At 41.3% G+C, this 26,399-nt stretch overlaps 1 protein-coding gene across 1 annotated transcript in view; it reads left to right on the forward strand.

Annotated features, from left to right (window-relative positions):
• The window catches only part of nprl2 (NPR2 like, GATOR1 complex subunit), a 46,531-nt gene extending 24,440 nt beyond the window's left edge, over window positions 1-22,091 (forward strand). The window contains exons 6-11 of the mRNA XM_059944556.1: window positions 6,695-6,792; window positions 12,156-12,192; window positions 12,379-12,472; window positions 15,503-15,620; window positions 16,260-16,402; window positions 20,055-22,091. Coding sequence (XP_059800539.1) covers window positions 6,695-6,792; window positions 12,156-12,192; window positions 12,379-12,472; window positions 15,503-15,620; window positions 16,260-16,402; window positions 20,055-20,122 — 558 coding nt within the window. The 3' untranslated portion in view covers window positions 20,123-22,091. The remainder of the gene's footprint in view (window positions 1-6,694; window positions 6,793-12,155; window positions 12,193-12,378; window positions 12,473-15,502; window positions 15,621-16,259; window positions 16,403-20,054) is intronic.
• Window positions 22,092-26,399: the final 4,308 nt, after the last annotated feature.

Here is a 26,399-nt window from a genome sequence, read left to right on the forward strand (position 1 = left end):
CATGGTGTATTGCCTCCCAGGTGCCAGAGTATGGGAGTCTTGAATCGGGTGCAATGTATTCCGAAGGGAGAGGGTGAACAGCCAGAAGTCTTGGTACACATTGGTACCAATGACGTAGATAGAAAAAGGGAGGAGGTCCTGAAGAGAGAATTCACAAGAGTTGGGTAGGAAGCTGAAAGGCAGGACCCCCAGGGTAGTAACCTCAGGATTGCTACCTGTGACACGTGCTAACGTGTAAGAATGTTATGCAAGAATAACATGATCTGGCATATTAATGTGTGGCTGAGAGACTGGTGTAGGGGGGCAAGGATTCAGATTTGGGTTTCAGGATCATTGGGGCCTCTTCTGGGGGAGGTACGACCTGTACAAAAAGGACAAGTTACACCTGAACGCAAAGGGGTCCAATATCCTAGCAGGCTAGTTTAATAGAGCTTTTAGGGAGGATTTAAACTAATTTGGCAGGGGAATGGGAACCAGTGTGATAGGACTGAAGAAGGGGAAAACAGAAATAAATCAAAGATAGCTTGAAACAGAGATGATAGAAAGGACAAGCAGGAGATGAAACATAATCACAGCCAGTGGGATGATTTATAGGGCAATAGAGGTGTGGTGCAGTTAAAACAGAAGCAACAAATACTGGACTGAGAGTGTTATATTTGAATGCACGCAGCATAAGAAATAAAATGGACAATCTTGAAATTCAGCTACAGATTGGCAAGTTTGACGTTGTGGCCATCTCTGAAACTTGGCTAAAGGATGGCGGCCATTGGGAATTGAACGTCCAAGGATATGCGGTGTATCAGAAAGATAGGTTAGTAGGCAGAGGAGGTGATGTGACCCTGCGTATAAGAAATAATATTAAATCATTAGAAAGGGATGATATAGGATTGAAAGGTGCAGAGTTTCTATGGGTTGAGCTAAGAAATAGCAAGGGTAAAAGGACCCTAATGGGACCCTGATGGCAGTTGTATATAGGCCTCCAAACAGCAGCCGGGTTGTGGATTACAAATTACATCAGGAGGTAGAAAAGTTATGTCAGAAGGGCATGTCATGATAATCGTTGGGGATTTTAACATGAAAGTGGATTGGGAAAACCAGGCCTGTACTGGACCTCAAGAGAGGGAATTTGTAGAATGTCTAAGGGATGATGGCTTTTTAGAACAGCTTGTTGTTGAGTCCACTAGTGGATCAGCTGTGCTGGATTGGGTGTTGTGCAATGATCCAGAGATGATGAGAGAGGTTGAGGAACCCTTAGGGAACAATGATCACAATATAATTGAGTTCACTTTGAAACTTGAGAAAGAGAAACTACATTCCAATGTATTGGTACTTCAGTGGAATAAAGGAAATTACAGTGGCATGAGAGGGGAACTGGCCAAAGTTGACTGGAAAGGGGCACTAGCAGGAAGCCCAGCAGAGCAGCAATGGCTGGAGTTTCTGCGAAAAATGAGGGAAGTGCAAGATACGGTAGATATATTCCAAATAAGAAATTACAAAATGGAAAGACGCTACAGTGGCTGACAAGTGAAGTCAAAGCTGAAGAGCAAAAGAGATGTCAGACAAGGAAGCAAGGCTGGTGGGAAGATAATTGGGAAGCATTTAAAAACTTGCTGAAGGAAACTAAGAAGGTCATTAAGAAGGAAAAGATGATTTATGAAAGGAAGCTGGCGACCAATATCAAAGAAGATACTAAAAGCTTTTTTAAGTATATAAAGGGTAAGATGGAGTTGAGGGTAGATATAGGACCAATAGAAAATGATATTGTAATGAGAGGCGCAGAGATGGCAGAGGAACTGAATGACTATTTTGCATCAGTCTTCACAGTGGAAGACAGCTGCCAAATACCGGACATTCAAGAGTGTAAGGAAAGTGAAGTATGTGTAGTGAAAATTACATCTGAGAAGACGCTAAGGAAGCTTAATGGTCTGAGGGTAGATAAATCTGGACCTGATGGAATGCACCCTCGGGTTCTGAAGGAGGTAGCAGGAGAGATTGCGTAGGTATTAACAATGATCTTTCAAAAATTGATAGACTCTGGTATTGTACCGACTGACTGGAAAATTGCAAGTGTTATTCCGCTATTTAAGAAGGGTGAGAGGCAGCAGAAAAGAAACTATAGACCTGTTAGCCTGACATCAGTGGTTTGGGAAGTTGTTGGAATCGATTGTTAGGGATGAGATTATGGAGTACCTGGAGGTACATGATAAGGTAGGCCAAAGTCAGCATGGTTTCCTGGAAGGAAAATCCTGCCTGACTAACCTACTGCAATTTTTTGAGGGTAGACAAAGGAGCTGCAGTAGACGTGGTGTACTTGGATTTTCAGAAGGCCTTTGACAAGGTGCTGCACATGAGGCTCTTTAATAAGATAAGAGCCCATGGAATTGCAGGGAAGTAATTAGCATGGGTAGAGCATTTGCTGATTGGCAGAAGACAGAGAGTGGGAATAAAGGGATCCTCTTCTGGCTGGCTGCCGATTACCAGTGGAGTTCCACAGGGGTTGGTGTTGGGACTGCTACTTTTTATGATGTGGACTATGGGATTAATGGATTTGTAGCTAACTTTGCCAATGATACATAGCTAGGTCGAGGAGGGGTGGTGTTGAGGAAATAGAGAGCCCGCAAAGAGACTTAGATAGTTTAGGGGAATGGGCAAAGAAGTGGCAAATGAAATACAATGTGGGAAAGTGTATGGTCATGCACTTTAGTGGAAGAAATAAACAGGCGGACTATTATTTAGATCTGGAGAGAATTCAAAATACAGAGATGCAGAGGGACTTGGGAGTCCTTGTGCAGAATACCCTAAAGGTTAACGTCTAAGTTAAGTTGGTGGTGAAGAAGGTGAATGCAATATTGACATTCATTTCTAGAGGTATAGAATATAAGAGCAGGGATGTGATGTTGAGGCTCTTTAAGACACTTGTGAGACCATACTTGGAGTGATGAGTAGTTTTGGCCTCCTTATTTTAGAAAGGAAATACTGACATTAGAGAGGGTTTAGAGAAGATTCATGAGAATGATTCTAGGAATGAATGGGTTACTGCATGAGGAATGTCTGGCAGCACTTGGGCTGTATTCCCTGGAGTACAGGAGAATGAGGGGGAATCTCACAGAAGTTAGATATGGCCCTTGTGGCTAAAGGGATCAGGGGGTATGGAAAGAAAGCAGGTACAGGGTTCTGAGTTGGATGATCAGCCATGATCATACAGAATGGCGGTGCAGGCTCAAAGGGCCAAATGGCCTACTCCTGCACCTATTTTCTATGTTTCTATGTTTAGAAGCATTCTGAATGTTAAAAGGTCTGAACAGATTATGGCACAGTAGGGGAGTCTAGGACAAGAGGGCATGACTTCAGGATTGAAGGACATACATTTAGAACAGAGATGTGGAGAAATTACTTTAGTCCGAGAGTGGTAAATCTGTGGAATTTGTTGCCATGAGTGGCTGTGAAGGCCAAGTCATTGGGTGCATTTAAGGCAGAGATAGATAGGTTCTTGATTAGCCAGGACATCAAAGGGTATGGGGAGAAGGCAGGGGAGTGGGGATGACTGGAAGAATTGGATCAGCCCATGACTGAATGGCGGAGCAGGGTCAATGGGCTGAATGGCCTACTTCTGCTCCTATATACAAACATGTATTATGGTCTTAAATCTGAATGAATATTCCACAGTTGTCACCAACTTCATCAAGACCTGTGTGGTTGAGAGTGTGCCTTTGAGAAAATACCAGACATGCTCAAACCAAAACCTATGGATGAACCAAGAGATTTGTCATCTGCTGAAGGCTTAATGTACGGGACATGCAGGTCTGGTGATCTGGACCATACAAGAAGTCCAGATATGACCTATGGAAGCAACACACACAAAATGCTGGAGGAATTCAGCAGGCCAGGCAGCGCCTATGGAAAAAATACAGTTGACATTTTGGGCCAAGACCTGTCGGTGTGTTGCTTGGATTTCCAGTATCTGCAGATTTTCTCCTGTTTGTGATTGGATGACCTATGGAAGGCTAATTTAAGAATGAGAAAACAATTCTGACTGAAGTTAGAAATGGAATCGGATGCACATCAGCTCTGGCAGGGTTTGCAGGCTGTCACCTTCTACAAAATGAGCCATAACATTGTGAATATCTGTGATGCTTCATGCCCAGATGAGCACACTTCGAAAGGGAGAATAAATTACGCCTGTACAAATTCTTGTGGCATTTTGGTGACTCTGATCTCTTATGTCAGAGACAGATGGCAGAACATCTTTCAAGAGGGTGAACCCTTACATGGTGTCAGACTTTGATGGTGTACCTGGTGGATAGGGCCCTGTCAACCAGCTGCCAGGAGTGTTCAAGGACATCTTCAAACTCTCACTGTTGCATTCGGTGGTCCCTATCTGCTTCAAAAGGGTGACAATCATACCAGTGCCCGAGAAGAGCAGAGTGAGCTGCCTCAATAACTTGCCCAGTTGCTCTCACATCTACTGTGAAATGCAGTGCTTTGAGAGGATGTTCATGGCCAAAATCAATTCCTGCCTAAGCAAGGATCTGGACTCATTGCTATTTGCCTATTGCCACAATAGGTCTACAGGGGATGAAATATAACTGGCCCTCCATTCAGCCTTGGATCATCTGGACAATAGCAATACCTACATCACACCTCAACGACAACACAATCTTACCCTTAGTACTAATCAGCAAGTTCCAAAACTTGGCCCCTGTATTTCTCTCTGCAACTGGAAACTTGACTTCCTCACCAGGAGACTACAGTCAGTGCGGATCGGAAATAACATCGCAACTTCATTTACGATCAACACTGGGACACCTCAAGGATGCATGTTGAGCATACTGCTGTATTCTGTCTAAACCTGTGGTTGTGTGCCTACGCACAGCTCAAACGACATCTATAAGTTTGATGATGACACAAGTATTAGTGGCAGAATTTCAGATGTTGACAAGGAAGGCGTACAGAAATGAGATAGATCATCTGGTTGGTGTTGCAGCAACAACTTTGTGCTTAACATCAGTAAGACCAAGGAATTGATTGTGGATTTCAGGAAGGGGAAATGGAGGGAGCACACACTAGTCCTCATTGAGGATTCAGCAGTAGAATGGGTGAATAGTTTCAGGTTCTTGAGTGTCAGCATCTCTAAAGATCCACCCTGGGCGCTCCATATTAATGTAATTACAAAGAAGGCACACAGCAGCTATATTTCATTAGGAGTTTGAGGTGACTTTGTATGTCACCAAAGATTTACAAATTTCTATGGATGTACTATATCAAGCATTCTAACTGGTGGCCACTGCACAGGGTTAGAAAAAGCTGCAGAAAGCAGTAAACTCAGCCAGCTCCATGGGCAAAAGCCTCCCCAGAATCAAGGACACCTTCAAAAGGCAATGCCTCAAAAATACAGCATCCATCATCAAGGACCCCCATCACCCAGGACATGTCCCCTTCTCATTGCTACCATCAAGGGGGAAGTACAGGAGTCTGAAGATCAATGTTTCCTTCCAAATTTTTTTTACGGCTGCACGGAGCAACCATTGCTCTGAGCAGGAAATTTTTACATGGCCTGAGAAAAGCACAGCACTTAAATGTGTTTTTTGTAGTATGCACAACGAGCAAACACAAACCACAGTCCTTAACAAAAATAAAATGTTTAGACTGGAGGGCATTGGTGTTCATTGGGCTGGCAGTTTATTAACAATGAGCTACTGTGTTAATTGTTACAATTTGTAACAGTGTAGTAACTTGAAACACAGAATTGAAGCTCTAAAATGTTTCAAAGTAAAGGTTGTGAAACATATTATTGAGTAAATTTACAGATTATATTCATTAACACATAATTCTGGTATTTTATGATTATATTAATATAATTTCAAAATTATATTAGCACTATATAAAAGAAAATTCTAGCTGCGCGGCAACAGAGAACAGAGGCTAAAAGCATGTGAGCATTTCAGTTATAACATAGCCATGCATCTGCACAACTTAAAGGGAACAATGTTGAAGACACACACTCTATGTTTCAGGAACAGCTTCTTCTATTCCACCATCAGATTTCCAAATGGACAATGAATACTACTTCACTTTTTTTTTTCTTTTTGCTCTACTTTTTTTATATATACTAATTGTAGTTTATATTTTAATTATGTATTGCAATGTTTCTCTGCTGAAAAACAATATATTTCACGGCATATGTCAGTGATATTAAAGCTTATTCTGAATCTAATTCTGACTCTGACTGCAGTGAGGAGAGATTTCTTCTTGGGATGAAGAACATTTGGAATTCACTGCCCCCAGGCCAAGTTACATTTTTGGAAAGGAAAATATCAGGCAGAAAAATAGCACTGAGGCCAGAATTTGGATCAGTCATGATTTTACTGACTAGCAAAGCAGGTTTGGTGGGAGGGATGTTCTGGCCCCCTAATACTACTGTTTCTGACCTAGGCTGGCTTGCCTTGTGATTCAGTTGATGTGGCTATAAACATGATGTGCACCCTCCTCCCACCCCGAAAATAAGTCAACCTTTCCATGTGGCAGCAAGTTCAACATTCTTGCCAATCCCAGCTTTACCATATTAATGTATCCTTTTGTGACACCAGGACTTTCTTAATTCCCTCAGGATGTAAGGCTGAATGGGCAGTGATTGTCGTTGAACAGTTGTGCCTGAAGCTTTTTACTAGCTTTTGACTGTTTCTTTCTCTTTCAGATTCTACCATACATCGATGGGTTCCGTCATATCCAGAAGATCTCAGCAGAAGCAGACGTGGAATTGAATCTGGTGCGGATAGCAGTGCAGAATTTATTGTGAGTGGGGAAAGGGACAATTAGATCCTGCAAACAACTTCATTCCACTTTAACTTTTGCTTAGCTGATTAGTTAGACAAAAAGAGCTTCAAAAGTGAAACTCTTTCAATTTAATGCATTTTTACTTCTGTTGAGCTAATAAGGGGTAAATTTATTTTCAAAGTACGTACTGTATACACCACCATGCACTACCCTGAAAGCATTTTCTTGAAGGCATTCACAGTAGAACAAAGAAGTACAATAGAATCGATGAAAAACTGCGCACCAAGACTGACAAACTATGCAAGTAAAAAAATGAACAAGTAATAATGATAAATAAATAATACTGCGAACATGAGTTGTATAGTCCTTAAAAGTGAGTCCACAGGTTGTGTTCAATTTGAGTAAAGATGTCCACACTGGTTCAGTAGCCTGATGGTTGAAGGGTGAGTAATAACTGTTCTTGAGTATGGCCTGGATGGTAGGGGTCCTTGATGATAGAAACATAGAAAACCTACAGCACAATACAGGGTCTTTGGCCCACAATGATGGATCCTACTCTCTTATGGCAGCGCTCTTTGTAGCATTTACATTGTATTAGATATTATAAGTAATCTAGAGATGATTTAAAGTTTACGGGAGGATGTGCATAGGTTACCGCAGATCAGGAACCGTAAAGAAAACGGAAGTTCTCTAAGTCGGAGCAGGTACATCCGGTATTATTTAGCATCAGTTAGTCAAACGTTTGTCTTATTATAATATATATATATTTTACCTTTCTATGCATATAAAACACTTAAGAAACATATGTATTTCAATAATTAAACCACTGCTTTGCTTAGTAATAATTGTAGCTTTCATCAGGGCAGGGCCTTCACATGCTCCATTACTCTCACTTTATCCTTTAAAATTGTTCTGATCGTTGACCGACTGTAGCCTAATGCTTTTCCAATGACTGATGGTGTTTCACCTCTTTCCGATCGCTTTATTATTTCCACTTTATTTTCGATCGTGTTCATTTTCCGGAACAGAAACACTGCAGGCAGCAGGTCCTGGGCTCCGCCAGGTCCTAAAGTCCACCACACTGAGACAAGTTAAATAAGGGACTTGAGCATCGCGTTTTTTGGTATCCACGGGGGGTTCCAGGACCAATCCCCCACGAATAAGGAGGGCCAATTGTATTCAACCAGAGGAAGCTTGAGGGAAAGAAAATAATGGAGTAAATTGTTAAAATCTAAAATGAACTGCCTGAATATTCAGCAGTAATTTTAAAAGGATATTGATTATGTCCTTGGGAAAGGTTTCTAGGGCCGTGGGAAAGGGACAGAAAAACCACTGGGACAACTCTTTCAAAGCACAAAGATTAGGTACATTTAGCTCCTTCCGTACTACATCATTCCACAATTATCATAATATACAGACTTCAAAACCTGTGTCGTTTTCCATTCCTGGCTTGTGCATCATGGCATCTTTGTCTGCCTCCTGTAGACTCCATGTCTCTTTTGGTTTTGGTACCGGAAAACAGTTGTCATGTGGCACAAATCTGATGGCTGAAGGGAGATCGGGTTATTCAGTGGATTTCTTGTCTTTAGCTGAGAAACCATATACACTGGTTAGATAGAAGTAGCAGTATGTCATGTGATAATTCTGCTCTTGCCATATCATCAGGACAGCAAATGGCATTAACTTCTGAGTAACTCTGAGGCAAGTTCTAAAGTTGACAGTGCATATTGCACAACAAATGTGAGGAGCCCAATTTTACATCAAAGTAGAGCTCTTAGGCTTTCTTAATAAGAGGAGTCATTCTCCATCTTTGAGATTTAAGTGTATACTCACCAGAAATGTGATACTTCTTGTATCACAGCTGTTGCAACATTATCGAGACATTTTGCTATCACAAATCCTCCTGAAAATGCAATTACTTCTTTATAATGAATACACACAATGTGCTGTGCACATACAGCATGCACATCTTTTTGATGGCAAGCCAATAATACATGTAAACCCAACACATAACACTGTGTGTGATGTTTTTATAGACGTTCTAAAACCTGTTCTGCCATGCCCTGAGCATGCCCAGGTATGTCTGGACAAGATAAAAACCTTTTCAGCTTACATTGTGGGCAACATTTTAATTGCCTTGAATTATGAATTGAAATATTAAACATAAGAGACATCAAAAATTGGTGAGACAGGGAAATTTCCTAGTGATTTTCATGATCAGCGGCCTAAAATCCATTAGATACAGCCAAAAGTATTCAGGAAGCAAAATCTTTGTTGTTCAATGTAATATTACAAAGGATATCAACAGTTTCTTTAGATATACAGTATAAAGTGTGAAAGAAAGGCAAGAGTAAATATCAGACCACTGGAAAATGATGCTGAAGAGGTAGTAATGGGAGGTCAAGGAAATGGCGGAGGAACTGTTTAAGTATTGTGGAAGTCAAGAGCAGTATGCTGGAAGTTCAAGAGTGTCGGGCCAGAAGGGAGTGAAGTTGCCATTAATAGAGAGAAGGTGCTTGGGAAGCTGAAAGGTCTGAAGATAGATAAGTCACTTGGATCAGATGGTCTACACCCCAGGGTTCTGAAAGAAGTGGCTGAAGAGATTGTGCAGGCATTAGTAACAATCTTTCAAGAATCAATAGATTCTGGCATGGTTCCAGAAGACTGGAAAATTTCAAATGTCACTCCACTCTTCAAGAAGGGAAAGAGACAGAAGAAAGGAAATTATAGGCTCGTTATTCTGACCTCAGTGGTTGGGAAGATGTTGGAGTCGACTGTTACGGATGTGGCTTCAGGAAGGCACGTGATAAAATAGGTCTAAGTCAGCATGGATTCCTTCAGGGAAAATCTTGTCTGACAAATCTGTTGAAATTCTTTGAAGAAATAGCAAGCAGGATAAACAAAGAATAATTGGTGAATGTTGTGTACTTGAATTTTCAGGAAGTCTTTGACAAAATGCCTCACATGAGGCTTGCTTAGTAAGTAAAGAACCCATGGTACTATAAGGAAGACACTAGCATGGCTGATGACAAGAGCATTGGCTGATCGATAGTAAGCAAAGATTATGGATAAAGGGACGCGTTCCTGGTTGGCTACTGGTGAATAGTGGTATCCCACAGGGGCCTGTGATGAGCCCACTTCTTTTTCTGTTGTATGTCAACAATTTGGATGATGGAGTTGATGGCTTTTGGCCATGTTTGCTAACAATAGGAAAATAGATTAGTGTTGAGGAAGCAGAGAAGCTGCAAAAGGACTTAGATTAGGAGAATGGACAAAGAAGTGGCAGATGGTCATGTACTTTGGTAGAAGAAATAAAACAAACTTCTAAATGGAGAAAAAATACAAAAATTTGAGGTGCAACGGGACTTGGGAATTCTTGTGCAGGTTGAGTCAGTGGTGAGGAAGGCAAATGCAATGTTAGCATTCATTTTGAGACCACTAGAATATAAAACCAAGGATATATGTTGAAGCTTTATAAAGCACTGTTGAAGTCTCACTTGGAGTATTGTGAGCAGTTTTTGGGCCCCTTATTTAAGAAAGAATGTGCTGGCGTTGGAGAGGATTCAGAGGAGGTTCAAGAGAATGATTCTGGGATTGAAAAGCTCATCGTATGAGGAGCGACTGACAGGCTTAAGGCTTCTGAACGCAGAAACTTAGAGGAATAAGGAGTGATCGCATTGAAAACAATCAAATGTTGAAAGGTCTCCATAGAGAGGATGTTTCGTATGGTTGGAGAATCCAAAACCAGAGGATACAGTCTCAGAATAGTACATCCATTTAGAACAGATATGAGGAAGAATTTCCTTAGCCAGAGAGTGGTGAATCTGTGGAATTCGTTGCCACTGGCGGCTGTGGAGGCCAAGTCATTGGGTATATTTAGGGTAGAGGTAGATAGGCGGCACAGCACACGGCAGCAGCGGCCTTTCGGATCTGGTGCTACTTTAATTTATTTTTTAAATTTAATTTTAAGGCACAATTAGGGTTTAGGGCAACGGATAACAGAGCGACTATCTACCATCGCCAGATACTGTTACAATACAGAGATTGCCCAAAAACAAACCTTCATGAAAATCTGCTGGTTAGATTGCGCGACCTCGGCTTGCTGAGGGAATCAGGCCTGCAGTCCTCAGAGTTGCCTGATGCTGGTGGCCGGAGTTGGGGATGTTGTAAGCGGTGTGTGAGGAAAGCGAGGCGAGCGGGCAGGAGTCTGTGCCAGGAAAAAAGCAAGCCCACGCTGGCCGACTCTCTCATCCATTCTGCTCTCCAATGGACATTAAATTGGACTACATCTGTGGCAACGGAATACTCGGCGGGAGTACAGAAACAGACGGAATCCCAGACGCCGCCATTCAGCTGATTATTTATGTAACAGATTTTCCCCCAAGCTATCGGACTAACAATCTACTGACCTCTGCTGTGCCTATTGTCTTGTTTATTACTTATAACTGTTTATTATTAACACTGTTCTGTGTTACTTTATGCAGTCCTGGGTAGTTCTGTAGTCTAGTGTAGTTTTTGTATTGTTCATGTAGCACCATGGACCTGAAAAAAGTTGTCTCATTTTTACTGTATACTGTACCAACAGTTATGGTCAAAATGACAATAAAAAGTGACTTGACTTGATAGGTTTTTGATTGGTCAGGGCATGAAGGGATACGGGGAGAAGGCAGCAGACTGGGGCTGAAAGGGAAATGGATCAGCAGTAATGAAATGGTGGAGCAGGCTCGATGGGCCAAATGGCCTAATACCTGGGGATCCCTGACCTCCTGACATGGTGGAGCAATATGCAGGAAGGCTTTGAGCACCTTGAGTCTGGCTGGAAGCACATTGAGGCCATACATAAATAAAAGAATGCACAACATCACAAATGAACTACTCACCTGCCCCATAGGTATTACCTGTCCACCTGTAGCTGAGCCTACAAACCTATTTATCAGCCACCTCAGGCCATAGGACTGAGCTGGAAATAGATCGTCCTCAACTCCTCATCAGAAAGGCAAACAGAGGATAAAAAGAAGAAAAAATAATAATCTTTAAAAGCAAAACATTATTTCTTCTCTTTCTCCTTAAACACCAGATGAAGTTTCTCTTTCCCTTTGTGCCTCAAACTGGTAATCAGGAACTAGAAACATTGGATGAAATGATATACATGGGACTCCATTTTCCTCTCATTCAAATGATTCAGTTTCTGGGATTGGTGTTGCACTGTAGACTGTTTTATGATTGAGGTTGGAAGGGCTTTAATTTCATTTTATTCTTGATTTGATAAACCTATTTGATTTGGTCTCCACGAGTCTGTAGTTTACCTGAGTTTACCATATATCAGAACGTTCTCTTAAATATGAATTGTACTCTGAAAGCGGTATGTTGTTCTTTCGCAGGTACTATGGAGTTGTGACTTTAGTTCCAATATTCCAGGTGAGTATACAGAAACTAGTAAATAATCTGTATATTCTGAAACTGTAACTAAGGATTGCTTCTTTGTCTGTTTCTTCTCTGACCTTAATGCAAATAAAAACCCTTGTGTTTTGCTGTGCATGCTGGAATTGTATTGATCTATGGTACAGCTACTGCTTTACTATTCCTGTTCCTTTCCCCCTGCAGTATTCGAATGTGTACTGCCCTACTCCCAGGGTGCAAGATCTTGTGGATGACAAGTCCATGCAGGAGGAGTGTCTGGCATTTGTTACAAAGCCAGGTATGGTGAATACTTCTGTTCAATGAAAAGACATTGAAAATCAAAGGACAGTTTGTGGTTTGCACCTGTTATGTTCAGGCTTAAAGTCAGCATTATGCAGGTAGAAAACTGGCCCTTTGACCTAGCTTGTCCCTGCTGACCAAATAGTCTGCTTGCATTAGTCATAAACACAAGTGATTCTACAGATGCTGGAAATCCAAAACGACACATGAAGGGCCTTAGCTCAAAGCATCAACTGTTATTTGCTGCCTGACCTGCTGAGTTCCTCTAGCATTTTGTGTGTGTGTTACTTGAATTAGTCTTCTTACCCACATTTGGCCCACTGTGTTTATGGTTTTAAATTGCAAGCATACAGCAAAAAGTCATTTTTTGCTCAGGCATAATCATTGTATCTAGTTTAATCCAGACTTTAACTGGCCTGCTGGTAGGAGAGTTTAAAAAAAACAATTTCGGATAAAACAGGAAAGCCCTGCTAACCTATGTTTGCCATTTGATTACTTCATAGGAGAATAATTGCGGCATTGTGCCACAATTATCCAGTTTAAGATGTGTTAGTACTATAAGATGATAGAAGTGCAAACTGTTATATTTTAAACCACTTTCTTAATTACTCCCGACATTTGGAAAATGGCAATATATTTTATTTATTTGGATAAAATTGCTGATGTGGACTTGGAAACTATGACATAATATAACAGAAGTTTCAGAGAACTTTATTAAAAATTGCCTTTTTGACAAAATCTAGAAAAATACAATTCATAATGCACCAAAACATAATGAAGAGTGGTGTCTACTCTGGAGGTTTCTGGGATCTTATTGGACCTTAATACCTCCGACTTTGATAGACTTTTCCTCATGAATTGTTCTGCCTTCATATCTGGCAGAACAAACACAGATTTAGTAAGGTATTTTCCAAATTATAATCTTTAAAATTAAAGACAATGGGTTGAGTCTCAGGTAATGCTTCCCATTTTGATAAGTTTCCACCTAAGCCCTTAGTTTGTGAATTTTTGTTTAACTTGTTGCACAGTACCAGAAGTGCTGGTTATCACTGAATCACTTCACAGGTACAGACTGATGTCTTGCCATTCTGCAAATCAATCTGTCATTTGTCGAAAACTGTGTTATCTGGAATATTTGACAGTGGAGAATCCAGTTCTCAAACCAGTTCTAATCCAATGCTTGTACTTCTTCAATTAAGGCAGTGTGTTGTTAACTCTCAATCTCAGCTTTGCTGTTTGCACTGTGATGTTTTCAGCTATCAACCTGTATGGCTGACCAAAACTAAAACTCACTTGGCCTCCAGGAAGATTAAGACGTAATTCTCCAATTACTTCCTTGTCTGTGCCATAGTCATGAATTAACAGGAGCATTAATCTCTTAAATGGACTCTCCTTAAACCGATTGGGATGCATGAAAACTGCCCTGTTTCCTGGGACACTTGTGCACATAGGGTTTTAGTGGATAGGGATGGGGAGAGGAAGAGACAGCAGGGGAGGAGGAGAGGCAGTAAGGGGAAATGAGTGGGTTGGAAGAGAAAGAGTTGGGAAAGATTAGGAGAGGGGAAGGGTGGAATTTGGGAGTGGACAGAGATGACTGAAGGGATGAGATGTAAGAAGGGCAAATTTACAGTGGTGAGGCCCCTGGAATTGGCTCCTTTAACAGAACCAAGCAGCTTTTTATTCCCTGCCCCTCTTCAGCTGCCACCAGTTTAGGGGCTTTTTCCCACCAGTGGAATTTATGAAAACTCTTTCCACTCCTGGAATTCACTGGAATGTGAATCTGTCTAATTTTTCAGTAATGTCCTTCATATTATCTGAATTTGACTCCGGATTGACTGTCAATAGCCCAAGAGCCTGGGTGGAGAGCAAATGGAGCAGAACCTGAACACCTGCCAGCCCTTGCCTACGCTGCAGTAGCTCCTTAGTCATCTCTGAGACTCAGCTCTTCTCCCTTGGCAGTATTCATCCAAAAATAATTCTCCTTGTTGTTTAAGTGTAACAGTGAATGTAACCAGGTAATCCGGTGAAGGGCCTCACAGCCAAAAACGGTGTACAAGGGATTGGAATTGGAGGAACGGAGAGAATGTCAAACTAGAACAAGGTGGTTAGAGAAGATCAATCCTATGGAGAGATCAAAACAATTTTGAATTGAATTACTGTCCATTACAAAGGCCAGGTTTTTCCAGATACAGTTTGACTGGCTGAGTTCATCCAACACTTTCTCTTTTTGTTTCAGATTTTAAAATCTGCAGCTTTATTTGTTTTCAAAACACTTTCCTTTGCAATATCCAGTTTACAATCATGGTTCCCATAAGACAAGTCAAGGGTATCAGGGTTTTGTTGTTGTTTAGCAGACAATTAAAACCACATATAAAACAAAACAGAAAATTACAGGCCCTTCAGCCCATGATGTTGTGGCAACTTTATAACCTACACATAAGATCAATCTAACTTTACCCTCTTACATAGTTCTCCAGCTCTCTATCATCTGTGTGCCCATCTAAGAGTTTCTTAATGCCCCTGATGTATCTGCTTCAACTGCCATTCCACAGACTCACCACTCTCTGTGTAAAAAAAAAAAATAAACTTACCTCTGACATACTTTCCTCCCATCACTTTAAAATGATGCCCTTCATTTTAGCTTTTTCTATCCTGGGGAAAAATCTTTGGCTGTCCACTTGATATATCCCTTTTAACATCTTGTACTCTTCCATCAAGTCACTTATCATCTACCTTTGCTCCAAACAGAAAAGCCCTAGCTCACACAACCTATCCTAATAAGACATTGCTTCTAATCCAGGCAGCGTCCTGGTAAATCTCCTCTGCACTCTCTCTAAAGCTTCTACATCCTTCATATAATGATTTTTTTTTTTAACAGCCTTAGTGACTGTGTTTCAGAAGTACTTCATTAGCTGTAAAATATTTTGGGAACTGAAGAATGACAATATGTATACATAACATTGAGCTCTTGTGGAAAGAGTTGGTTCCATCAGAAACAGCAGGGATTAATTGCTGCCTTTGAAAATAGGACACAAACGTGCCAGTCTGAGAGATGTCTTCCAGTTGTACTGTGGTCTCAGCCCTGGCACCACAGCTCGCGATCTCTGCTCCCGCTACGCTCAGCAACTTCAGCACGTGGATGAAAGGTAAGATCGTAAATCTTGAACTTGGACTAAACCTCAATATCAATAAACTTAAGCCCTTAATTGTGCTTTTTCAGTGTAATCAAGTTAGTCAAGTAAGTTAGTATGCTTTCTCCCCACAATCTAATCTTCCTGGTTTTTAGATTGTTCTTCATTTAGTCCTGAAAATGCCTCTAATAATGAGACATGTTACTCATCCCCAGTTACCATACCTTAGAAGTGGCAGTGATTCTTCAACATGTGGAGCCCCTATGTCAGTGTAATGTGGATACTCTTAAGCTGTAGAACAAAAGGAACTTCTAGGGTTTCCTCAGACACAATAAAGAAAGAATAATACTTGTCCAAGGCAGGTTGCACTTTTGGACACTTCCTGCCTTTTTAGGTGCTAGAGGTCATAAGCTGAGATGATTCAGGAGAGTGTCTGCTGTGCATCATGTATGTATCAGCTAAGTGAATGTATATTCTAGGGCTGCAGGCAGCTATCATCAGTGGTGTTAATTGCTGAGTTTAGTTGGGCAGCTGCGATCTGTCATAATGTAGAATCACCGTGTTGAGGCTAAAAGGCAGCAAAGAGGATTTGGGGAGTGAGTGCAGCATTTTGCAACAGAATGCTCAGCCTACCTCTTTTTCCCATGTTTGCAGAAAGCTGATTCAGTTTGGCCTAATGAAAGGACTGATTCGCAGGCTGCACAAGTACCCAGTCAAAGTGAGTTGCGATGAAAGAAACCGATCACCACGTCTCTATACCGGTTCCCATAGCTACGATGAGATCTGCTGCAAAACAGGTAACTGGCAAGGGCCCAATCCTTCATTGAAATCAAAATGGGCAAGCTGGCATGTGGGCATCAGACAATTTCAGGACTGAAGCGCGTGGTCATGGTCCAGATTGTCTGCATAACACTTCTAGGATTCAGAACGGTGTTCTCAAACAGAAACCACAAGACTATAAGACATAGGAGCAGAATTAGGCCATTTGGCCCATCAAGTCTGCTCCAGCATTTGATCATGGCTGATTTACTATCCCTCTCAACCCCATTCTCCTGTCTTCTCCCCTTAACCTTTGACACCCATACTAAACAAATACCTATCAATCTCCACTTTGAATATACCCAATGACTTGGCCTCCACAGCCGCCTGTGGCAATTAATTACACAGATTCGCCACCCTCTGTCTAAAGAAATTCCCTATCAACTCTGTTCTGAAGGGGCATCCTTCTATTCTGAGGCTCTGCCCTCTGGTCTTAGACTGCCCCACTATTTGAAACATCCTCTCCACATCCACACTATCTAAAAGCTGTTCAATATTTGATAGGTTTCAATGATATACATCCCTCATTCTTCTAACCTGTAGTGAGTACATGCCCAGAGCCATCTAACACTCACTGTTCAATAATGTTTTCATTCTCAGTATTGTTCTGATTAAGCTTCTCTGGACCTTCTCCAATGCCTGAATGGTACATCATTTCTTAGGTCATGGGTCTAGAACAGCTCATAACCATGCAAGTGTGGTCTGACCAGCACTTTATAAATCCTCAGTGTTACATCCTTGCTTTCTTATATTCTCGTCCTTTTGAAATGAATGCTAACCTTGAAGAAATATTTATTTATATATTTATGAGATTCAGTGTAAAATAGGCCCTTCGAGCTGCACCACCCAGCAAGTTGCAGTTTAACCCTAGCTTAATCATGGGACAATTTACTATGACCTATTAACCTACCAACTGGTACGTCTGTGGACTGTGGGAGGATAACTGGAGCAGCTGAAGAAAATCCACGAGGTCATTGGGAGAACGTACAAACTCTTTACAGGTAGCGATGGGTAACGAACCCGGTTTGTCTGTACTGTAAAGAGTTGTGCTAATCACTACGCTCCTGTGCTGCCCAGTCTCCAATCTGTATCTGTTTTTAGGGTATGAGACATTAAATGAATCCCTGTAATAGTTACAATCTGGGAGTAGAAGTAAGGAATTTATTCATTCTAGTATCTCATTCTGATAACTAGGCAATCTAGTGAGACCCAATGTTGACAACCTGCATCCTAGGATCAAAAAAGAAGTGTAAATGCATTGGTTATGATCTTCCAAAATTCCTTAGATTCAAGAAATACCCCAGTAGATCAGAAAACTACAAATGTAATACCACTGCTCGAGAAGCAGTAGGGTGGACACCCTAAACTACTTAGCCTGACATTGGCAAAAATATGGTATTCATTGTGAAGGAAATAGCAAGGCATCTGGAAAATAATTCAAATAAATCGAATCAATGTGGCTTTTTGAAAGGAAGGTTGATTCAAGTTCTTTAAGGAACTGGAATTGATGAAGCGGAATCAGTAGATAGATCTTTCATTTAATATGGTGCCATTTAAAAATTACTCCATGTGAACTCGTGGCTTTCAGGGTGTGTTATGTACGCAAGGCTGGAGGAATAGCTCCCTAATGGAAACAGAGAATTGGGGTACAATGGGTCATTTTGGTTTGTTAAAACGGTAGCTAATGATCTATAAATTAAGTTTTGTGTAGCCAGATCTTCTGATAACACAAAGATTTTGAAACAAATTTCGAGTAGGATGGAGTCAGGGTCATAAGTTAACTTCTGACAGATGAGTATAATGTGGAAAATGTGAAATTGCCCACTTCAATAATAATAAAGCCAAATGTTGTTTAAATGCAGAATATTGTTTTAAATGAAGAATGGAAGCCAATTGTCTGAGAGTCCAGGGCCACAGACTGGAGGCAGCCTGTCCTGAGTTTGGAGGCTTGTCAGTGAGAGGTGGTTGAGTGTGTAGGAGAGCAGGAAAGGGGCTTGTTTTCCTGTTGATGTCCTGTTTTGTTGTTGCTGCTACATGTATTGTTCAGCTGAACATGGTGGCCATGCTTGTTGGCACCGGAATTGTGGCGATACTTGTTGGCTGCCCCCAGCACATCTTTGGGTGTGTTGTTTGTTAGCTCAATCAGTTCATTTCACAGTATGTGAAACTACAATGATGCAGGTTGTCGATGAAACCTCACCTGCTGCACCACAAACAGCTTTAGCCTTTAATGACAGCTATACTGGTACTGGAAACAATTCTGAGAGGTGTAATGATTAATCCTTGCAATGAAGAGCTCATTTTACAAGGTTGAATAGATTGTGCCTATGCTGGTGGAGTGTAAAAAATAAGAAGTGGTCTTATTGAAACATGTGAGATACTGACTCCAGCATTCTTATCAGGAAAAGAAAGGTTAAGGCCAAACCCATTCCTATCAAGATATATGTGTTAGGGTTAATAAGTTATGGGCATGCTTTGTTGCAACCAGAAGCAGGGCGACACTTGTGGGCCATGTCCTTGGACTGTGTTGGTTGTTGAAGCAATTGACACATTTCATTATATTTTGATGTAGATGTTACAAATAAAGCTTTAAAGCAGGGCAATCTACTGTAATACTTGCTTGCCTAGCAGCTTAGTCTAGGGGGTGATAACACCCTCACCCGGCCAAACTTAATAAATCTCGTTTGGGTGGATGCTGCGCAATGTCCCCTATTACAGTACACAATATGCGATTAAACAATTACGATTTATAACTCTTATTTTGACTATATGGTTAGTAGAGAAACAAAATATGAAAGAAAAAGGTGCCAATAATCTTTTTAAGGAGTCTGCACAAGTCCTGGGAGCTCATTCAGCAAAATCTTCTATCCACCATTTGATCTCCTCCGTGTGTCACCGACTCCTGGAGTCCACCCAGTCGGGCGGCCCACCGACTCCTCTCTTCATTCCCCTTGTGCCTTCTCGCGAAACCAACAGCTTTCAGACACACAAGAAAGAATAACATTTCCCCCATTGGATAGTCACCCGTTATCCCTAGTTATAATCCAAACATTGCTGCTGCAGAGAAACCATTACCTCATCAGTTAACATTACAGAGAAGCCATTACATTAACCGTAGCAGTGAAACCTTAAAGCATGTTACGCTACTTACCCCAATTTTATTTAATGTCATTATGGACATTGTTTTATATCCATCTGGCTGCAGAGGATGCAAAACCCTGGACTTTGCTGCTGATCTGACCATTGTGAGTGACTCTCATAAGGCAATGTGATGGATTCTGGAGTGAGTTTTCCCCTTGTAATGGAATCTAGAAGCAGGGTTTCAAACTGAAACATCCACTGTATTCCTTTACATGGGTGCTGCCTGACCCACTGAGTTCTTCCAGCTCTTTTTTATGTTGTTCCAGACTCTTGTATCTCCTGTCTGGCTCTTCTCAGCTGTAGACAGACAGATTATTATGTACCTAAGTGGGTCATGAACTTGGACTTTATCTGACTTCAAAGCAACAACACTAACGTTTTAGCTGCAGTTGACACACTCTTCTTGTACCACACTTGAACAGCTATTGGAAGGGTTTAGATTTTTTTTGTTGCAGCTGTAATCACTGGGTTTAATTTTATTTCCCTCAGGAATTAGTTACAAGGAATTGGACGAGAGGCTGGAGAATGACTCGAATATCATTGTATGCTGGAAGTGAGAGTGCCCCTGGCGTTGAGTTGTGCAGTTTTGCATAAAGGTGATCAGGAGACTCCAAACCAAAAGGTGGCTTTGTAAAAGGAATGTGAGAAAGCAACTGAAAATGCTGACCTGAAATGGGTCAGTTCTGCTGGCCTGCAGGACTGGTAAAACCTCCCGGCCTCCTCTCTGAATTTAAAAATAAGCAAAGAAGTGTGCAATACGATTTCCCCTTCAATAGATTCTGAGTCATAGAAGTGATGACACCTTTTAAACTTGCGTAGATGTAGTTTTTGCATTCAGCTATTATGTGTGCATCTTTTCATAAATATGGAATCACCCTTCTGACCCGTGTAAATCTCCCATTGTTTACAATCCATTTTCTGGTAATTATTCCCTCAACTGCAACTTCGCTCGCTGTTCTGTGCTGTGCTAATGGTCTGAGCTAGGACACCAAATAAGATGGGGCTTTTTTGGAATCGCCATTTCTAACGGATCTGCACCACCCATGGATCCACGCTGGATAGGATCAAGTCACTGGTCACATTCTCACTGTTCAATTTCTTGCCATCACTGAAAAATGAGCACATGAATGTTTACTACGGACCAAACTACTTACAGTGACTTGTAGGTGAATGGAAATGTATAAACCTGTACAAATTCTTGCAATTGATTCAGATAAATGTAATTATGTAACAGTAACTAATGGTTTTTGTGAAATTTCAGTAATCATTGTACCTTAACAGTGATATCAGTAATCATTTCTAATGTATTAATAAGGACATAATAAATAGGAGTACTCCATGTGTCCCGTTGAGCCTGCTCTGCCATTCAATACAATTATGACTGATCTGGTCATGGACTCAGTTCCATCTACCAGCCTTTTCCCCATTTCCCCTAAAAAGAGGTAATGTCTACTGCTTCCCTGGGCAGAGAATTCCACAGATTCACTACTCTCTGTGAATAGCAGTTTCTTCTCATCTCCATCCTAAATCTAATCTCCTGAATCTTGAGGTTATGGCCCCTGGTTCTAGTCACATCTACAAGTGGAAACAACCTGCCTGCCTCTTTCTCATCTATTCATAATGTTATATGTTTCTATAGATCGCCTCTCATTCTTCTGAATTCTAACAAATATAGTCACAAGCAACTCAGCCTCTCCTTCATCTCCAGAATCAACCTGGTGAACCTCCTCAGTGCTGCCTTCTAAGCCAATATATCTTTCGAGTGAGGAGACCAGAACTGTATACAGTACTCCAGGTGCGGCCTCACCAGTACCCAGTACAATTGTAAAATAAGCTTGCTGCTCTTAACTTCAATCCCTGTAGCAATGAAGGGCAACAATCCATTTGCCTTCTTGATAATGTGTTGCATCTGCAAACCAACCTTTGCAATTCATGCACAGACACTCCCAAGTCCCTCGGTTCAACAGCATTCTGCAATCTTTCACCATTTAAATCAGAATTAGAATTAGGTTTAATATCACTGGGTATGTCATGAAATTATTGTCTTTGCAGCAGCAGTACAAAATAATGGAGAAAAAAATTGTGCATTACTAAATATATAAGTACATATATATATTAAATAGTTAAATAAATAGTGCAAAAAAGTAACAAGGGTGTGTTCATGTCTCATTGTCGATTGGATGTGTGCCTTCAGGCTCCTGTACCTCTTCCCTGATGGTAGCAATGAGAGCAGGGCATGCCCTGGGTAATGGGGGTCCTTTATGATGGAAGCCACCTTTTCTTAAGGCATCACTAATAATCTTATCTTCTATTTTCCTTCCAAAGTGGACAACCTTGCATTTATCAGATTTGTATTCCATCTGTCAGACCCTTGCCACTCATTTAACATATCTATATAGAACGAGCAAAAGGTCTTAAGCACGTATATGTAGTTAGGGTGCCTAAAATTTTTGCACAGTACTGTAGTAATTTTATCTGTTTTACTCTACTGCTGACACAAAAAAGAATAAATGTCATGATCTGTGAGTGATGATAAGCCTGATTCTGATTTGGGTCTCTGTTGTGACTGAGAGTGGGATGGGAGCAGGGTGAGAGTAATCATTCTTGGGGAAAAAGGGAAAGGAAGAGGGGAGGGAGTGGAAACCACCAGAGAGACATTCTGTTAAGGTCAGTAAACCAATTGTTTGGAATCAAATTACCTTGCCTGATGTCTCAGGACTAGGTGTGTCTGCACCTGCGCCACCCCTGCCCCCACCCCCCGCCCCTGGCACTCCTTCGCTGCCAGCTGTCCCACACCCCTCCTGTGGCGCTTCACCCTCATGATTCCCAACATCCTTTGCTCCCTCCACAATTTGCTTTTCCACTCAGTTTGGTGTTATCAGCAGTCAGCATGGGAAGTAAAGGTCAAATATCAGCACAGCACAGAAAAACCTGGCATACTATCTGTGGAATTTTTCTGATTTTTAGTTGGTGCAAGAAGACCGTAGACCAAAGAGAACAGCAAATTGATGAACTTTCTGGGTATTAAACGACACAAATGTTTTGCAGAGTATCTTCAGATTACCTATCTGATTTACTATTGATCTTCTGCAAATATTTATGGATTACTAATGTACAGTTCAATTTACAGTCAATCCTTATCAGTAAAGCTCATATTCTGAAAACCTATACCATCAGTTTTGTGAGTCACAGCCCATATCTCTGAGCATCCGCCGACTCAGACAGCCCACTCTATCAGCTATCCTACGGTTATCCTGACATCAGGGTAGGATGCAGATACATACAGATGCAACACATAAAACTGAGAAGTGCACAAAATCATCTTTATAATGTGTTTGAAATAGACAGGTCCACTGGTGTAGATGGGTTGCATTCCAGAATACTGAATGGAAATGGAAGAAGTTAAAGTAGACACATTTGTGATAATTTACCAAAATTCTCCGGATTCTAGGCAGGATCCAGCTGATTGGAAGATGGTGAACTTTACACCATCTTTTAAAAAAAAGGATATAGGCAAAAGAATGGTAATCATAGACCAGTTACCTTAATGCCTATAGTTAGGAAAATGCTTGAAGTTTTCATTAAGAAAGCAAGAGTGAGACATTTGGATAGAAATGGTTCCATCAGGCAGACACAACATGGATTCATGAAAGTCAGGTCCTGTTTGATAAACTTTAGGATAGAGTTCTCAGAGAATATAATGAGCACTGTGGATAGAGTGGAACAAGTGGAAGTTGAGTACTTGGACTTCCAGAAGGAGTTCGATAAGGTGGCACATAAAAGACTTATCCAAAAGGATGCAAGGAGTTGGGATTAGCATTGATTAGAGGATTGGTTTAATCAATAGAAGGAAGATGGTTGTGATAACTAGGTGTTTGGTTGGCATTCAGTGGTGAGCGGAGTGCAGCAGGAGCAGAGCTGGGCCCATAACTATTCATGATGCATTAATGAGGTGCTGATATTTGACCACCTTTTCACCCCAGGATTTTTGGATTGGCTGTTGAATGATTATATCCACCAGCATGGCTCTGTTAGCTTTAACAAAGACTAAATTGGTTTCAGAGCATATCGTCTTTGTGTCTTAATTGTAGCTTAATGTACAAATCCCAGGCATATTGTGTGGCCTTAATCTTAATGCAGTCTGCAATTTTATTATGGCTTTTTATTCATGCTTGTGGAACTCCCAAACACCTTACAGAAATGTGTGCCAGAGTCTCATTGGACAGCCTGTATCTTTAGTAAGGCTTCACATTGTCTGTCCTTCCACGACTCTCTGTACACCTGTTGGGATATTGCCCACACTTGAGCAGGAAGACATTGATAATTTGAGGCCCTTTCTGTTGTTAATGTGATGTTGACCAAGAGTTGGAGATTTTATCATTCCTGAATTCATTGATGTCTGAAACTTGGCAACTCAGGCTGGCCCATTTTTCAAATTCCCACATTCACCAGTTTGCAAATGAATTTGGAGCTTTTGGGTCTTGCACCTTCCCTTTGCTCAAATTTCACCTTGATCTTTACAAAAAGATTATCTGAGGGAACACCTTGTCAGGCCTTTGGGGATTTATCCACGTTGATTTGCCTCAGGACAGCAAACGCCTTCTCCTCTGTAATATCCGTATATGATTCACAACCTCACTATTGCTTTGTCTCACTTCTGTAGACCCTGTGTCCATCTCCCACGTAAATACCGATTCAAAAAATCCACTTAAGATCTTACGCAACTCTTCCAGCTCCATGCATGGATGACCACTTTGATCTTCAGGAGGACCAATTTTGTCTCTCCTATCCTTTTGCTCTTAATACATCTGTATTAAGTTTGAAAATTTGGCTGAGTTCAAAGATTCAAAGGTACAATTTAATGTCGGAGAAATGTATACAATATACTTCCTGAAATGCTTTTTCTTCACAAACATCCACGAAAACAGAAGTGTCCCAAAGAATGAACGACAGTTAGACGTGAGAACTCCAAAGTCCCCCCCCCCCCACCAGCTATCCCTCTTGCGAGTAAGCAGCAGCGAACAACAATCCCCCCCCCCCCCCCCACCCTACCGGCAAAAAAAAGCATCGGCACCGCCACTGAGCTCTCAAACATGAACAAAGCAATAGCAAAGACACAGACTTGCAGTTACCCCAAAGACTTCATATTTCACCCGGCATTCGACATGTCACAGTTTCTCTCTCTCCCTAATATGGGAGACGGAGGTGTAGTAACAACAACCTAACACTCAAATGTCAATAAGACCCAGGAACTGATTGTAGGCTTGAGGAGAGGGAAACCAGAGATCCATGAGCCAGTAATCATCAGAGGATCAGAGATGGAGAGGGTCAGTAACTTTAAATCCTTGAGTGTCACTATCTCAGAGGACCTTTCCTGGACCCATTATATAAGTATCATAGCGAAGAAAGTACAACAGCACATCTACTTCCTTAGGAGCCTGCAGAGATTCGGCATGAAATCAAAACACTTGACAAACTTCTATAGATGTGCAGCGGGAAGTGTTCTGACTGGCTGCATTATGGCCTGGTATGGGAACTCCAATGCCTTTGAGTGGAAAATCCTACAAAAGGTAGTGAATTCTGCCCAGTACTTACAGGTAAACCCCTCCCAACAATGAGCACATCAACATGTCCTCTATCGTCCTCACCAACCAGCCCATGCTCTTTTCTCTCTGCTTCCATCAGGTATGTACAGGAGCCTCAGGACTCACACCACCAAATTCAAGAACAGTTACTACCCCTCAACCATCAGGCTCCTGAACAAAAGGGGATAGCTATACTCATTTACGGACCTTTTTATCTTCTTATTTCATGCTCATTATTTATTGATATCTGCATTTGCACAGTTTGTTTACAAATTATAGTTCCTGGTATTTACAGTTTACAGATCCTGTTTGCAGTTACTGTTCTGTAGATTTGCTAAGTATGCCCGCAGGGGAGAAACCTCAGGGTTGTATGTGGTGACATGTGACTCTGATAATAAATTTTACTTTGAACTTTATACCTGCTGATGCACCTCCTTTTTAACCAGCGCCTCAATGTCTCTCTAAAACCAAGTTTCCCTAAACCTGTTATCCCTTCTTTTTATTTTGACAGGAACATACAAACTATGTACATTTGAAGTTCTCCCACTCAGCAAGTACACCTTTGCCAGAAAACAGCTTGTCTCAATCCACACCTGCCAGATCCTTTTCGATACCTTCAAAATTGGCCTTTCTCCAATTTAGGATCTCAGTCCAAGGACCAAACTGTCCTTCTCTGTAATCACCTTGAAACCAATGGCATTATGATCACTAGATGCAAAGTATTCCTCTACGCAAACTTAGTTCATCTGTCCTGACTCATTCCCTAATAAGAAATCTAGTATTGCACTCTGTCTAGTTGGGACCTCGATTAAGAAAACTTTACAAAACACATTGACAAACTCTTTCATCTAGCTTTTTTACAGTATGGGGGTCCCATTCAATATGTGGAAAGTTAAATCACCCTACTATTGCAACCTCAATAGTGGAGGAACTCAGCAGGCCAGGCAGAGCACAGCCGATGTTTCTGGCCGAGACCCTTTTCCATAGATGTTAGCTATGTTAGCTGGCATTGTGTGTGTGTGTGTGTGTGTTGCTTGGATTGCCAGCATATGCAGATTTTCTCTTGTTTGTTTCAATCACAACCTTATGCTTCCTGAATAGTCTTCAATTTCTCTACAAGTTTACTCGTCTAAATCTCATGGCCTGTTGGGTAGTGAATAATGTAATCTCATTAATGTGGTCGTCCCTTTCTTATTCCTCAGTTCCATCCCTATTGACTCAGTAGACAAGCTCTCCAGTCTTTTCTCTC

This window comes from Hypanus sabinus, chromosome 19 (assembly GCF_030144855.1).
Source record: "Hypanus sabinus isolate sHypSab1 chromosome 19, sHypSab1.hap1, whole genome shotgun sequence".
In the NCBI taxonomy this organism is placed as follows: Eukaryota; Metazoa; Chordata; class Chondrichthyes; order Myliobatiformes; family Dasyatidae; genus Hypanus; species Hypanus sabinus.